At 33.7% G+C, this 17,820-nt stretch overlaps 1 protein-coding gene across 1 annotated transcript; it reads right to left on the bottom strand.

The window, feature by feature from the left end:
- Positions 1 to 9: 9 nt before the first annotated feature.
- LOC110442736 (pre-mRNA-processing factor 19-like) lies at positions 10 to 10,499 on the bottom strand. Its single transcript, XM_021486484.1, has 17 exons — positions 10,462 to 10,499; positions 9,124 to 9,273; positions 8,590 to 8,666; positions 7,986 to 8,043; positions 7,615 to 7,698; positions 7,204 to 7,268; positions 6,927 to 7,007; positions 6,579 to 6,620; positions 5,820 to 5,894; positions 5,384 to 5,459; positions 5,073 to 5,182; positions 4,529 to 4,684; positions 3,561 to 3,630; positions 2,873 to 3,028; positions 2,444 to 2,544; positions 2,019 to 2,080; positions 10 to 1,440 (listed from the first exon to the last, which is right to left on the bottom strand). The coding sequence occupies exons 1-17, from the start codon at positions 10,478 to 10,480 to the stop codon at positions 1,296 to 1,298; spliced, it is 1,527 nt and encodes a 508-aa protein (XP_021342159.1). The 5' UTR covers positions 10,481 to 10,499; the 3' UTR covers positions 10 to 1,295.
- Positions 10,500 to 17,820: the final 7,321 nt, after the last annotated feature.

Below are 17,820 nucleotides of genomic sequence, written 5' to 3'. Positions count from 1 at the left end.
TGCATTATACTAAGTTTTGTGAGTCAAATGACAATGAAATACATTGAACTTCACATTGACAAATAGTTCATGTAAAGTTTAAATTCCTAGATTTTGTTCAGATTTTGAATGTAATAAAAAGAAAAAGTCTTGCAAGATTAATTTAAACCATTACACAGAACACATTAACTGCTATGCAGTATATAATTTTTTTAATCTCTACACAGTAAACAACTTCTACACAGTGAATATAACTGCTACACAGTTATCAATAAAGATGATTTTTGGTAAAACAGGAGTATACTTTAATCGAGTCAGACTGATTTGCAATTTGAAGTCATTCCTCTTTTTATATTAGTACACACACCAATTTTGTCCACAATATTAATAGATGGGTTCTTTTTAAAGATAAATTGATGGCACTGCAGTGATTCAATTTCATTAATACACGGCTTTGTGAAGCACTTTCTGTAGTGATTTTTTGTGTCTTCAAATCATTTATCCCTCATCAGATATACCAAAAAATAAACCATACCACAAAAACTGTGTTTAGAGTAATTTATATTTTTGAATTTAATAATTACCTTGGATGTTAATATTTAACAAGTTCTGGCAATTTTTCATTTTTTTACACAATATACATGTTTACAATTAGATTCTATAAAACAAAAAGATGTAATGTTAAAACCATAATTCACAAATTTAATATTACATTTTTCCCCCCAAATTAAGAATAGCTTTTGACGTTTCACATTTTCAGTTAGCAGCTTAGATCATGATGTATGACAACTGTTCTATTTCTGTACCAAAAATAGACACACACATATTCTAAAGAACTCTGAAGGATAAAAATACGCGTATTTCAGAAAGAGAGACCTATTTTTTTCAAAGCATGGTAAACTTATTCCTGAAAGAAAATATACAATATACAAATCCATCCAGTAAAAATCACCTTTTGTCAAACTATTAAACTCCTTTTTAGGAAAAAACAAGGTACTTAAGGAGGACACTTGAGTTGAAAATAAGTGATTCAGCTAGCATGGTACACATCACATACTAATGAAAAATACACGTTTTTAAACAGCAGATCTGCACATCTGAAAACATGAACAAATATCTTTCCCATCAAACTTCATAATCGTGGAAAAATATTTTTGTTATTCTAATAAAGTGTTAGTTTGTGCATGCTTTGAATGTATAGGCCCTGCTTCTCCTCTCCCTTTACGTCTCTATGTACACACACACGGTCACCATCAAGCTCCAGTCTTGTCTCCTCCACTGTTATTTACACACACTCATCCAGGTCGTCATGTCCTTCATGGTATACCAAAGAACTTGAGTGAACGATCCATACTGGCCGACGCCAAGAACGTACCATTGTGGCCAAATCGGACACCGGTCGCAGTCGCAGTGTGGTCGTTAAATACCACAAGATCTTGCCACTGTTTGCACAGGTAAACTCTGTAAAACAAATTTATTGACAATAAGTGAAACAAGCAATATGCTATTACACAGGTATATAAATCTACATGTGTACAATTGTGAAATTAACAGTAAATGTTGATTTCTGTAACTCTGTAAATGATTTCAAGTAAAAATTGTATAAATAGGAAAATACTGGTGAGTGAAACTGGTAGACAAAGAAACTTAAACTAACCATACAAAGAAACTTAAACTAACCATACAAAGAAACGTTGTAGAATTAAAATTTACAACAGCTCAACCTACTGTTTTTGAAAATGTAGAGCAAGAAAATAAATCATATTCTTCATTGTTTAGACATATCATAAAAAAACTGTATAATAGTGCATTTTCAACCTGCTGACAGTGTAGCATCACAAGGTTAGGTGGATATCCTGATTTAGAAATAGATATCAGAATCAATCAAGCTTTTCTTGTGCTAGTGTGAAAAATATAGCTATTGTTAGGTTCCCTTGTTTACAATTCATATATACTGAAAATGTTTAATTGGAATTTAGGAGGAAAACTTCCAAATTGGATTTTGCATTGTAATGTTAAGCTACAGGGAATACACATACCTGACATCAGTACCTGCAACCGCCAGGTAGGTACCACTTTGGTCAAAGCACAGTGACCTCACCTGTAAAACAAACATGAATGATCCTGAAAGACTCTCCTCTACTTTACATTTAATAGTGTTAAGAATATCAATTTTCACAATTCTGTCTTAAGAATAACATGTAAGGGTCAAATTTCTATTCTATACAGTTTGTGTTAATATCAAACCTGGCGCAGAAGATCAGTTTTCTTTTAAATTATCCATATCCAACATACAATAAAGATTTTCAGCTGCCTAATAATCAGGAAATTTGTTGATTGTAAATAATTAACAAGTTATAGATTACAACATTAAGTTAACAAAAATACTGAGTTAATTTCGCAAGCTTTTCAAATTTATTCTATTTTTTTTTAATGTGACAAGATAAGTTCTTTATAGACTTACATCATATTTATCGCTAAGTTGTAAAGTCTTGAAGTTCTTCAATTTTCTCAAATCCCAAAGTTTGACAACAGAATCTTCTGCAGACGTAGCCAAGTAGTAACCTGAAGAGAAAGTGTCAGTAGAATAAGGAATAAAGACATGAAAGCATTTTACATCACATCTTATTGATGTATCCAGTAGGTAAATGTAATTATGGGACAGTATGATGACACCTGTATTATTTAGTCACACTGACTTCCTCATAGTCTAACAACATCGATCATTTTCTAAACTGATATTTATCAATAGATACACATCATATTTTCACAAAAGACAGTCAACGAATGCATGGATATTGACCATACTAGATAGGTGTTTTCCGAATCTCTAATTTGCAGTTTGGAGGACACGAAACAATACTTCTGATTATTTAAAGAAAGGAGGACTTACCATTTTCAGAGAAAGCAATGCTAGTAATGGGCCCCTGGTGACCTGGGAAGTTAGCTACGTTTGCTCGCTCTTTCAGATCCCAGATCTTTATCATCGAGTCCTCCGTACCGGTACCGAAGATCAAACCGTCAGGATGAAACTGTGCACAGGTCAGGGCTACATCCGAAATTAGAGACATTTGTTACAAGTAAAGTACTATCAGGTAAGAGCTACAAGGACATCTAGATTCACATTAGTATGTGTTAAAATCAGAGATGTGAAGAAGGATCATACCGCGGAGAATAAGTATCAAATTTCCTTTTTTAAACTGAATCTATCTTTATCAAATTAAGTAGTATTTCAATAATTTTCTGGCTTTCGTTACATTCAACTAAAGATGTATTTCACAAAAATACCTAAACATTTTTTTTCTTACAAAATATTATAGCTGTTTATCAAAACAATGGTTGAGTTTATTATCTTTTTACAGTTATTACAATGAATCTAGTTTCATCATCTGTGACTCTAATTTCAAACCTTTGTGTATTTTCTTGTTTAAAATGAATCATCTACATTTTTTGTACATTGGTAGATGCTGCCTCTGAATTATTTGTGGAAAATTATTTAGGATAAATACTTATTAAGGTACAATGACAATTATCAAGTTTGATGAAAAAATCACTATGAAATGGCAGACTGAAAAAGTTACCGTGTTGAGAAGCTGGATCGCTGACTTTAGTGAGAACTCTGCCAACGCGCAGATCTGAAAATGCCCAGTGCTGAAACAGGCAAAAATACAAAAAACAATGTACATGTAACTCTGAATGTCTGGATTAAACATTTACCTATACTAAATTACGACAAGAAACATTTACATTAAAGAGAATTGGTTTTAAAATATTGCAGAACCAAATGAACACCAATGTCCTGGACCATTTTATTATGACGCTTTCCTTTCAATTACCATCAATTGAAACCACTCTTTTTTCACATGCCATTATGTGGTGGTATGGTACTCATCAAAAATAGTTAATATTGCAATTGATGTCTCAGTGACAACTGTTTTACAAAAAAAACACTTAATTTGTACAGACAGCACCTGTGACCTTAACCTTTGACATAAAGACCTTCAACGGAATCTAGTTAATCTTCTCATTGAAAGTAAAATGAGGATGAATAAGTACTGTGGTCCCTATGCAAGTAAACAGAACTAATGATAAAATTCAGTTGGTATCCACTATTGACTGAATAACAAGACATTTTTTCAACAGGTAAGCATTAAATATATTTTTACATCAATTTCTATAAAGGAAACTTTAATACTAGAAAAAATAATAAAGAACAATGATAACACAATTGTCACTCTCAGTCCCAATATTTCGACCTCCTGACAGGGAAAAGGTAAACGATGGATTCAAGTCATGTCTATCTTGCTTCTTCGGAGGTAAAGGAAATGAGGTACAAAAATTATGACATCACAATGACTCGTTGAAACTATGACGTCATACTAGCATGACATCAAAACAATGCCCAGAGTCAAGTCTCTCCCATCAGCTGTTTCTCTGGATATTGCAATCATTATCTTTATCTCTTTTTTCTCTATGGAAATCAACTGTTGCTTATAATAATGAACAAATTTCAAAGATTTAAGAGTATTACATAGATTTGTCTACCTACCATGTCTGTGGAACAGCTGAGAAGGTAGTCACCAGTAGCGTGGAGACTGATGCCTGTGACGGGGGCCTCATGAGCACGAATGACTTGGGCACACTGGGCCGTCTGTACACCCCACACACGGATGGTACAGTCCGGCGAGGCAGTGAACACCAGCTCCTACACACACAAGACAGAATATACAGTAACAGTATCTGAAGATAATGTAGGTACAGAACATGTATTATCATTGAAAACAATCTTATAAAGGAAATCTAGCTATACCCTATCCTAATAGTCTGGATGTATGTTCAAATATGTTCCATCATTATTCAATCCTGGAACTACAATACTAATTCTACATATTAACAAACATTTGAACACAAAAACATACTTATATTCTCTACAATTTCACTTCAAATCAAGGATTCATTAAAACTTCTATTTGGTGCACAGAAGCATAGTGCTGTCTAGTATCTAATATCAAAACTGAACTGGTTGTGAATCTGCATCATTTTTTAAACAAACAAGGAAAATTTGTCAACAAGAAAAACATGTAATAGCTTACCTCTTCTGGATGATAAATGACACTGGTGACCTTCTTTGTGTGACCTTTGAGAATGGCCATTACCTGTTCTGTGTCTTTGTTAAATACCACAGCATTCTTGTCATTTCCACCTGTCAACACAGCAACATCTCTATCAGAAACAATTCGTACCAATGAAACTACATAAATATCCGTCACAAAATGTATAATTTGTAGTTTCAATCAAAAACCATTTAACTACATTAAAGTCTACTAAAAAAGAAAACATATTCTAAGCCATCCATGCATCTTTCAAAAACAGGTTTAATTTAATAAGAAGTTCAATTATTTACCGGTAACAATCTTTGATGTATCCTTCAGACATACGTCAAGAGATAAAATTCCAGGAACACTGGCACTGTGTAATCCCTGAAAAGAATCCATTTCAAAATATGAAATTTTAATCACAGAATTATACATGCAGAATGGTATTACCATACACTAGTAATTGGCAGAGGGTTGTCACAATTGAAAACATTTCTGATTCAATGTTGTGATATTGTTTAGAGCAAATTTCAACACATCAGTAAACGAAGAATAAAGAAGGCACAGAATAAACACTTAACAATAATATGACCAAGACTAGTATAGTTTTATCTTTTGACTTAAAATTAATTTCTTTCAACAGAAGATCTTGTTCTCCGACAGTTAATAAAAAATCTTATGTAGTTCTTATTGAGATCAAAGACTTTTTAAAAAGAAACATTTTAGGAGTGAATGTTTTATTACCGTGTGAGAAGCCAGCTGTCTGTAAGTCTTAATATCCTCAACAATAGCCAAACCTTCAGGAACAGTCTTGCCTCTCTAAAATTACAAAGCACCAACATGTGTATACTGTTTTGTGACAAAGGAATATAATGAAATACAGATTATTAAGAGATATAATATAGATATATACAGATTATTAAGAGAGATAATATAGATATATACAGATTATTAAGAGAGATAATATAGATATATACAGATTATTAAGAGAGATAATATAGATATATACAGATTATTAAGAGAGATAATATAGATATATACAGATTATTAAGAGATATAATATAGATATATACAGATTATTAAGAGAGATAATATATATATATACAGATTATTAAGAGATATAATATAGATATATACAGATTATTATCCAATCAAATTTGAGATTGAATGGGGTTCGGTAACAAAGTACTCTGTTGAAAACCATTTAAAAGTGATGGTAAATACAATTAAATCACCAAATGACCCATTTCTAAATAACCTAAATTAAAATTTCAAAACAGGTCTATATCATATTAAGTCGCATATAAAGGTCAGTATCAAGACTGAATCATTTAGGTATTAGTTACATCAGTTTATAACAGACAAGTTACAAATTGAATTCTTTCATTGCCAGTGGTATTTGGGTTTTTCTGGATTTTTTTCACCATACATTTCATAATTCCTTATTGTAATGCTGCTATTATAAAACACTAAGTCACTGACAGTTTCTGAAAGTTTAAATACCTTTTTACGTTCTGCTGTAAGTAGGGTAGCTTTGTCTTGCAGCTGCAAAAGTAAATTTAGATTATTATTCTCATGTTTAGTTTGTAACCTTACACAAACTTGCTATTCTACAAATAAACAGTCATCATTTTCATGAGGGTTAAACATGAAAATCTGAACATTTTTCGATGACAATATCAATAATATCTACAAACTGATATATCAAAATTTGGTAAATTAGAAAACTTTTCACTTGAAACATCTTCTTACTAAAATAATTATTTTCAAGTTAACTTTGTACACAAACTTTTTCCCCAGCTCATTTTATTTGAACCACGTATTTATATATACGCTTGTGTGATGTCCTACCTTCTGTAGAACCTCGTCACTCATGCCGGCCTCCTCCATTGGCTGTTGGGCAGCCTCTGGATTGGCTTCCGCACCATATGACTGCAAATAAAAAACACCAAAATGATGTGACGTCATACAAGTAGCTTTTCTTTCATGGCGAAAAGATGTAATATAATCAATCTTTTAAAATTTCTAAATAGAAAAATTGCTTCACATCAAAAGAAATTTCACTATCATGTGATAATTAACTTGCATTATGGATAATTTCTATTAATATGATAGTGTTTCTACTCACCGGTTGTTGAGGAGCTGTATACCCAGGGGCAGCCACACCTGCCTGGGGTTTGAGGGTGGCCAAGGCTAAACAAGAAAATATCATTAGCATATTTTTAAAACATATCAAATTGCAGAGTGTTCCCAGAAACCCTTAATGAGGGTTTTTCATCTCCAAAACAGTTGGTTGTAATTTGTACCCCTAGTTTTCAAGAATTGACCCATGTAACTAAGTACCTAGGGGTACAGAATCTTGAAAATGCATTAAATATACCCAAAATCCAAAATTCAGTCGGAACACTGCAGACAAGATCTCTTTTCAAAATTCAATTTTAAAGCCAAAAACGAAGAGAATAGCTATTACCTCATAATATCCGAAAGCACTTATATTTAGAAAGAAAGAAATTAGCACAGTTATAGGTCATTTTCCTACCTTCTCTTGCAGCCGAGACTTCCTTGGTGAGACGGGCAATGACACGACAGGCTGCATCGTGCTGGTACAGGGCGTGAGACAATTCTACAGACAATATAATGTCAAATTATTAGATTGTAGGATTTAAAAAATAACCACACATATTACACTTCTCTGGTGCAATTTTCCTCTTAATAAAACTGAAAACAAAACTTACTGAGGTGTCACCAATAGTAAATCCATGTTTTTTATGTGACCAATAATTTTAACGAGCACACAGGAATTCTCTTTTCCAAAACAAACTTAAGGAAACAGATTGTGTTGAGTGTTACGTTTGTTTAGTTACCATCTCTCCAGTAAACTTGAGATAATGTGGTTAATCAATGATTTACCTTGTCTGGCTGTCTGAAGTTGTTGTCTCAACGTAAAACTGTGTAACATAACAGCATCCTACAAAATTAGAACAAGTGTTTACGGTTTACAGTTAACATCAGTCATGAAGGTACAAAAATATATTCAACAAGGTACATTTCACCCGAGTTCTCATTAAAGGTAATGACCTCAGATTATCAGTGACAGCTTCTGTTGCATTAATTTTTAATACCAAATAGGAGTTAACATATTTTTCTGTAAAACTCTTGCTTGAAATTGAATAATGTTCTTGATTTTGTTGATCATGGTGACACTGAGTGAAGCTGATTTCAGGTTTAATGGATATGAAAAGTAGCTTTCATTTTAAAGTTTAACATTTTGGTGGAACAACTTCTGTTTATCATTACTAACAAATACCCTAAATTTGTTTATGTATGTAATGACTTTGTACACCTAGTATAACTTAGGACTCCTTTGTTGAGTCAACTGCTCAATTGTCCATACAAACACATTATTTAGCTACAAATCCATCATGATGGCTTTTCAAAGTGTATCATGTAGGTTTAACAATAATTAATACAACTACAGCACTGTACAGTAATTTGACACATATTAAAGACTAACCCATTCATCTTGTAGGGATTTCAGAATTGCTGGGATACTTGTTGCTGATGCAGGTCTTGGCTTCACAAGTGGAGAAGCTGCAGCAGAAAAAAATAAACATTTTAGAGGACTACAAGTACCCATGATAATAATTGACTGGGACTTCAGTCAACTCTAATCATTCAAATAACCAATAGCTTATTTAGACATATATCAAAGCAGACACCTTCACTATGAAGCGCAGAAGAGTAATAAAGCTTTTATTACAGCCTTACTGTCAGTGTAAATTTAGGATCAGTTTTTGAAAATATACCTCATAAACAATCCACGAATGATTTTAAGTGGTGTTTTTTAAAATTTCAGTTTAAACCTGAAAATTTCCTTTCCAATTGGTAAATTTTCTTCCCAAAAAGAGACAAAATGGACCCATCCCAAATTAATGGGGGGAAAAGCACTGTAACAATCGTCTTATTCAGTTATGAAATCATTTGTCAAATCCAAGCAGCCTAAAGTGTAGGCACCAGAGCAGTTTTCAGCTAGTTCCTAGTATTATACCTTTGACCTCCATCAGCATATCTGCTGCCAATTTTTCGCCATTCATGGGATCTGTTCCATTCTCTTTGATATATTTCTCTATCAGTCGCCTCTCATAGATGTGGCCAGAGGCTGAAGAAATAACTGGCTGTTCTGGAACCTCATTACTAACTGTGAAGAAAAAGATTGAATGATGTCAATTATTGGATCAATAAATATTAAATACATAATTATATAACAAATTTTGAGTAGAAAAAGAAGCTATGATTGCAATAATAAAACATTGATTGGGTTTGACTTTGATACTTATACTAGTTCTCGATTTCAAAAGGTATATCCAGCATTGACTAGTCACTGATGCCTATTGCAATCAAGCAAAAAGATACTAATGCACCAATATATAGATCCATTAGTATCTTTTTGCTCATAGGCGATGGGGTACATGTGGACTAGTGAATCACCTAACTTGCTATTTGACTTGTCATTGGACTCATAGATGACAAAATTCTCTTAATATTAATATATCAAAATACTTTCTCAAATACCACAATATACCGCAATATTTGTATTGAGTTACAATTCACTTGCATAATAGATTTTTGTTTCAGGATATTGTGTCCATTCTTCCAAAATTAGCAATATAGAAGTTCTAAGAACACAATCCAGATAGCTTTATATTCAAATTGGATAGCGCACATTAGCGTTACAGTTTATCGCAATCAAGTTCTACAATGATATACCGACTTGGGTAAGAAGAGGTGGAATGGGTTAGGGGTATCAGTCACAGGTGCTCTGGTTTTGGAATATATGTGATATATTATCGCATCCACTAGATATCGCATCCCCTTATACTAATAAATCATTTGATTTATACTATATATCGCACCCCCTTATACTTATAAATCTTATGATTCATTAGTATTAAGGGGGTGCGATAATATATCGCATATATTCCAGAACCCGAGCACCTGTGGTAACAGCAGGTGAATTCAACCCCCCCCCCCAACATTAACTTTCTTTATAGATTTTCCTCATCTTATAGTCGAGCAGTTTCATCATATTTGACAAATGAACTGAAACATTGAGATATGCAGTTTTCAAATAGTCATAGCAGCCGTAAATAAAGTGATAATCGTAAACGATAAATATTCAGGCGCGAGTGACTTTGTTTCAAAATACGTCGGACTTCCGAACAGAAAGCCGGTGCCATGTGTTCACAACATGGCTATTTTAAGAGAACATATTTGTCGTTCGACATAATAAAGAAAGGAAAAGGAATATATTAAAATATTTCATGCATCTAAGACATAACGCATGTAATAACATCACAAAGATCTAAAGAAAATATATTATTCTTACTAGCACAGCACAGCGCCATGTTGCTTGTGTCACGTGACTTTGAAATATTGAAAGTAAAATTTGATACAACTTCGGGTGCCTGTTTTTCCGGATTACGTCTGAGAATGTTTCTGCTCCTAAATGTGCAGATTGAAAACGGAGAATGATTTAGATAATTACATCCATGTATTCTACAACAAAAATCAGATCACAATTGAAATAGATATCTATGATTAGAATACAGATATATCAATTTATATAGAAATTACAGACGTTTCGCCTCAAAACCGTTTCGCCCCAGACCATTTCGCCCCAACTTTATTTCACATCGCTCATTTCGCCCCAAGTATGGCAACCATATCGCCCCAAAATTCTTTATCGCCCAACTGCTACGAACCAATATATATTGAACGATATCTGATCTTGTGAAAGTGGCCAGTTCACTTAAATATTAATGATTAGGAACGTGTAACTTCAAGACTCAATTGGCATATTTATTTTACTTTCATGTAATGCAGTTTGCATGTTGATGAAAGGGGTCGTCATCCAGTTTGTGAAAAGATATGCCGAATGTGAGTTTCTGCCCTTCATATTACATAATAAGCATTTTGGCCAATGGTAAAGTTGGTTTGAAATGGGTTGGGGTTTTTTTGCCGGCTGATCATCAGCAGGTGCGCGAAAGGGAAACTCATAAAGGATAGTTTGATTGAAAGCATAGAAAAGTAGTAATCTATAGGGTGGTTGATCTTCGAAACTTCTGTCTTGAAAATCTCGCCTGGTTGGCCTTACTGGTTATGGAACTGATGTGATTGCTCCTTGTTTTAAGTCTTTGGTGATTGTAATTCCAAGATACTTGATGTTTAGCTGCTGACCTTACAAGAAATAAGTATGGCGGATGGTGTTACTTTCCTCCGCCGGAGGAGGGGAAGGGTATGGGAGGGACCATAGCTGGAAAAAAGGCTACTTGGACCTAGAAGCAATCTCCCGTATTCTGGGAACTCCTTTTAGACTTATTATTAACAAGCAAAACCAGACTTTTATAAGAATAATATTTAATGTTGTCCTTCACTTAGTAGTTTTTGATTCACATAAACCATCGATATTTGTCCATGTGTATAGACCTAACATAACAACACTGTTTTATCAGACTAACATTTTCAAGAAGATACTTTTTATCTCTTTCCTTTCTTATGATTGATACGGACGGTCAATATTAATCATAAAAAAAGATATGATTAAAAAAAAATCTTGAAAAATTCAGTGTATTCTCGAGCATATTATAAACATACATGTATGCCACACCATTGAACACAACCAATCAATATCTTTTACAAATCACGCCCCCGAAATGTATCTCCGTGACAATCAAAGTGGCTTGACCTCTCACAGCTAATCAATGTCCCCCAATTCGATAACATGGATATCGTGCGTGCGTAAGCATGCATTTTGCAGACGTTTCTTTGTCAGTAAGAAGACAAAGAAGACAGCCATGTTGGAAAGTTTCGATTTTTTGCGTTTTTGATAAAGTTTGCTTAAACTTATCAAAAACGCAGGTTTCAAAATTCTGAGCCTTCTCCTTTTTAGGGACAATAAAAAGATGACAGGTCACAATTAAATTTTAACAATAACGACCATGAAATATATCTATTGAATGCGTTCATGTTTTTTTCTCAAACGGGATCATGAGCAGAGGGCTGGTCACAATACATTTTGAACTTGTCAACGGTTCTGGCTACTTAATTTTAACGGACTCATCGATTACCTCAGTAATTGACTTTAAATATGTATTCCTTATAATTCTAAATGTCTGATAATAATAAAGTTGATATTTCAAGAACGATTATTATAGTTATTGTAATGTTATAGAAGTATATTTAGACATATGCTGTATATAACGTAAACTCACGCCGCTGCTCCGTTTCTCAAGACTTGTATCCCGCCAATATCCAAAAGAGTCGAATGACATTGGGTCATTCTTACAATGACGGCCGTACGTTACAATAGGGATGTATTATCTTGTAATCAGACGGAGCAATGTAGTTTGTTTACACCAGAATGCGGCACTTTTCTTGTAAAATTGTATGAGAAAACAAAAATCACACACATGATGAAAATTTAAAAACATCATCCACAATTATCGCTTAACCTGTAAAAGATATCTTCCCTTCTTGAATCTTCCGAAGAAGTCTTGGCATTATGGAATTATATTTAGACGCAATTGCTCCGTGACCTGTATCCTACCAATATCCAAAGAGCCTGATGACCTCAGGTCATTCTTACAATGACGGTCATACGCTACAATAGGGATGCATGTCTTGTGATCAGACGGAGCAGTTACATATATTTGGAACTGAATACGGCATATCCCTTTACGTAAAAAAGGGACCATCAAAACAACCCCAATAATTAGCGAATCATCATCAAGTCTTCAAGGAAGATATCTTCAGCGAATTTATTAGCGTTTGACTTTTTTTTCAAATGTTCAAGGATGGAAGAAACTTGTGCCCAATCGTTTTGTAATTATATCGCAATAAAATATATTCAAACTAAACGATGGATGGAAGTTTGGTAATCGATGGATGATATCGACAAGGTTCACAATTAATTACATCAATATATATACTTGTATAGAAAGTCACTTGTCGACCACAAGCGTATGGTCAGCGTTATGAATTTCGCCGTGGAGAAAATCTAAATCGACTTTAGAAGATATATACCAATGCTAGGAAAATTTGATCATAATGAGTATGTGCATCTTCATAATAATTTACGTATTCATAATACGACGTCGAATATTCAGTTGTTGCTATGTATATCTGTCTGTAAGTCAGTTGTTGATTAATAGAATCTTCCCCTACCTTGAGGGTGTGACAGAGAAATCTCCTATCCGAGGGGTGATTTTTTTGGTTGTCTAACCCGAGGCTCTGCCGAGGGGAAGACAACCAACAAAAATCACCCCGAGGGTAGGAGATTTTTCTGTTACATCCTCAAGGTAGGGATGATTATTTTTCTCCAATCCTATTATTTCAGTCACAAATCCAACGACAGTAATCTGCCATGTTTGTAAACAAAACACATGTGGGGTATGAATATCGTCAACCACTTTAGACTCCCCCTAGGGAAGATTGGAGGAGTTGGTGTGTAGCTGTTTCTATGACAGTTGGTGTGTATCTGCCTGTTCGTCAGTAGGTGTGTGCCTGTTTGTTCGTTATTTATTATCTGTATGTCTGTTGCGTGTATGTCAGTACGTATCTTGTGTGTCTGTCTGTATATAAGTTGCGTATCTGTCTGTTTGTCTAATGCGTGAAAATCTGTACATTGCCGGTATGCGTATTTGCCTATTAAACTTTTTATGTCTTACTTTTAATTGAGTATGGAAGACCAGTACGCAATACGAAATGTAGAATATGGAATACTTATTATCATATGCCAAATGCTTAATGCAGATTGCCAATGCCGAATGTAAAATTTTAAAGCTAATACTAGTATGTCAAATTCGGATTGTAATCGCCATGAGAGATTGTGCACTGACTAGAAGCAATGGATTATTTTCCTTTTGCCGCTTCATGAAAAAAAGATATCTCAACTAACCCCTTTCTTTGAAATGAGGATTTCAGCTGTTGCAATCGACATTACACATTTGACATTTTTTTTTTATTTCGCAACCGGTATTACACAAAACGCATTTAGCAATTGACAATTAGCTTTTCGCATTAAATCCTCATGTTTGAAGAAAATAGAGAATGGGACTAGCTGAACTACATATTATATATTTTGTCAAGAAATAGCAAAGGAAAATAATTTAACGTCTTCTACTAAATATATATATATATAAATGTATCTCTCTTGACATTCAAAATACATGAAAGAATCCGACGTTTTAGATTAGGCATTAGAATTTTGCATTACCCATTACGCTTGTTTGTTTGTTTGATTTTGTTTAACGTCCTATTAACAGCTAAGGTCATTTAAGGACGGCCTCCCCTGGGTGCAAGATGCATGCGTGTAGTGTATGTGTGTGTATATTGGGAGGCTGCGATATGTTCGTGTTTGTCTCCTTGTGATAGCGCGAAACTGATGCCGACTTTATAGTGCTACCTCACTGAAACATTCTGCCGAAGACACCCAGCAGGACGCCCCACCCGGTCACATTATACTGACAACGGGCGAACCAGTCGTCCCACTCCTAATTTGCTGAGCGTTAAGCAGGAGTATAAACTACCATTTTTAAAGACTTTGGTATGTCTCGGCCAGGGGACAGAACCCAAAGCCTTCCTCACAGGGGCGAACGCTCAACAAATGGCCAAAAGTGAGGCATTGTCAAGGGAGACATTAGGAATAAGAAAGTTGTTTAGAAAGGAGAGAAGAGATAAGGTCCCAAATTTAGTCGCCTCTTACGATCACCCATTACCCAATACGCAATTACCATTAAGAATTTGATATATGAAAATAAGCATTGCGCATTTTGCATTGAAAATGAGCATTGCGCGTTTGGCATTCCGTACCGGCCTTCCATGGAATGGAATAAAGTTAAATTTGCCCTCCTTAATACTTCAAGTTTTCAATAATTTTATCTTTATTGGGAACCAAACAGATTAAAAGAATTTAAAAGAAGTTCAAACCAATGATGTGTGTGTCATTTTTTTTAATCCAGATATATACGCTACATAATGTTTAATGTTTAAAATCAAATAAGAGCGGTGTCTTTCTTTCTTTGTTAGGATTAATTACCTACTTAAGTTGTGTTTGATGAATATCCGTACACATGGAACAGATAGGCCTATTAAGGGACTGGAGGAGACCTTACCACTTCGAAACAGGAAGATAAAGTACTTGAAAAACAAGTAAAGGAAATAAACCAATTATTGGTGAATTCAACAAAGATGGCTGTTTCATTTCAATTAATTTCAATCTAGAAGTATCATCAGGAAGGCGAAAGGTAAAAAGCCAACAGCACGCTCAATAAAAAAACAACCTGTTACGTTTAGAAGCGTTATATACAGGCTGTGCTTGAGATAATCTCTTTAATGGATGAATTTGTCTGTGTACTTAGTGGGTTATCTTGCTAGTCATAGAATAAAGGGAGTATAACAAACACAGCACAAGATCAAGTGTTACAGAGGTGAACAAATTGAGACTGATCGTCACAGAGACAAACAATTTTGAGACATTTCATGTGTATAACAAATTCCTGACAGATCCTTATGTATATAGATAGTCAGAAACAGTTCACAATATAATAAGGTATTTCTCATCCTAGATATCATGCCAGGCATATTCATGATATTTATAATAAAGCTTGTACACGTTTAAATATATTAAGAATGCTTAAATACGAAGTTGATAGGAAATCATTGGAGACATTATACGTTTCGTTTGTATAATTGTTCAATTGGTGAAACGAATCCTCTTGGATCAGTTCAAATAGAAGCCATGCCAATTATATCTGGATTAAGAAGTGGTATATCTCATCCTAAAATAAATCTCGAGACAAATATGAAGACTTTTACAGTAAGAAGAAATAACATAGAATAGATGAATGTAATCAGTACATGATGTACCTAATTAATTTAACGTAAATTATGAAAATGTTCTATTTATACAATGTTTTTACTGTATATATGTTAATGTTATACCGGAGCAGATGAAGGCTATTATAGGCTATGCCTGTTGTCTAATCCTATTGTAAAAAAATTAAAAATAAAATAATTGTAGATATGTAAAGAAAACCAGAAATGGAGAACTAACGAAGGTGCAAGATGAATCTGATGATTTTCAACCTGTCAAAGTTTGGATTTTCCATATTATATTAGAATCTGGATAACCAATAGACAATCGAATGTGTCGCTGGTTTGAACAAGTGAACTTTACAATTTCCGATGCCTTTATCAAGCATTACATTGTTCACAAATTACCTATTAGAATGTCATGTATCAGCTACCCTTTATGTCCCTAACTGCCTAGATATGTCCATCCTCATTTACCTGATATGCCTTCAATTTCCGTTTTTGTTGTGTCCTCAATTATATCATGTCCTCAATTAATATGCTGTGTCTTCAATTACCTTAAATTCTATCTCCTCAATTACCAACTAAATAGAGAAGAGAAACAAAACATGTGCGTGTTGATCAAAGCTTATCTCAAACTGACAAGCATCTGTCAAATAATCAAGTTTTGGAAGAGAATGAATGAGAATGACTCAACTTCTGTAAAATGAATTAAAGTTTGACACTTTCTATGGACAAATAAAAAGTCATTATTGTTTATTAAGATCTTTATTGTTCATCAACTTATACCATTTCAGCAAATCATGGTAACGTTATATATAACAAAACATTACAATATTGTACAACATGCTGTCTTTAACAAACTCACAATAACAAAATTATATATATTTTAAAATTCATGTGTCAGGATAACATGGTGAAACCCACATTCCCAGTGCAAACAGTCACTAATTAACACATGCATTGAAAGTTGTAGAGGTATACCATAACTTCTATCTAGTCATTGTTCCTTCTAAACTGGATAGCTTCTTCAAACATAGTTTTACTACTGAATCAAATCTCTTATCACATCCGAACAGTTTTCAAATTAAATCTTAAAATATCTCAATCTATTTCATATTGGTCTTAAAAAAAAATAAAAATTTCTATACAATATGAACATTAAAATTAATACACTTCCAATAGTGCCCTCCCTGTACATAAGTAAAATAGTAATAAAAAGTATTTTATAAGTTTGAATAATATAAACACAGTGTTTCAATTTGGCAATAAAATATGCATTAAAATTAACAACATAATATCAACAGTTTATGTATGTCACTACTGTGTCTCAGACACTTGTTTCTGTTCCTACTACTGTATTGTAAATGTAATACAATAGTTTTAATTAAAAAGAATGTTTTTATCATAATCAATTAAAATTCTTTCCCTCTGTCGTAGCCAAATATATCTTGTCTTCTATATCTAGCAGGATTTTGAGACTCCCTCCCGGGTCATCTGATATAGCAGACAACACTTAAAGATTTCCTTCACCGTAGTCAAATATCATAACAGATTTGGAGTCTCCCATCCTCGCTGTCTATCACTTAGGGATTCCTGTCCCACTGCGCTGCCATTTTCTTCTACAGTAACCCCTCTTTAACTTCCGTTTCAATAAACCTGTAGCACATTTGGGCTGGTACACTTCTGTAGGCCAGGTAGCTCAATCGATTATTACGATAGCATAACAATCTGAAGTCAAGGTTTAAATCCCAGTCTAAACCTGCTGATTTGTTTACACTCAGAAACTCTTGTGGATTATATTTTGTTTATTTTATCTTTATTAATTTTCATAAAAATCCTGAAAGGTATGTTTTTTTTTTAATAAATGATT

This window comes from Mizuhopecten yessoensis, unplaced genomic scaffold (assembly GCF_002113885.1).
Source record: "Mizuhopecten yessoensis strain PY_sf001 unplaced genomic scaffold, ASM211388v2 scaffold716295, whole genome shotgun sequence".
Taxonomy (NCBI): domain Eukaryota; kingdom Metazoa; phylum Mollusca; class Bivalvia; order Pectinida; family Pectinidae; genus Mizuhopecten; species Mizuhopecten yessoensis.
Note: the sequence above shows the minus strand (reverse complement) of the source record. Positions and strands in the feature narration are given on the sequence as shown.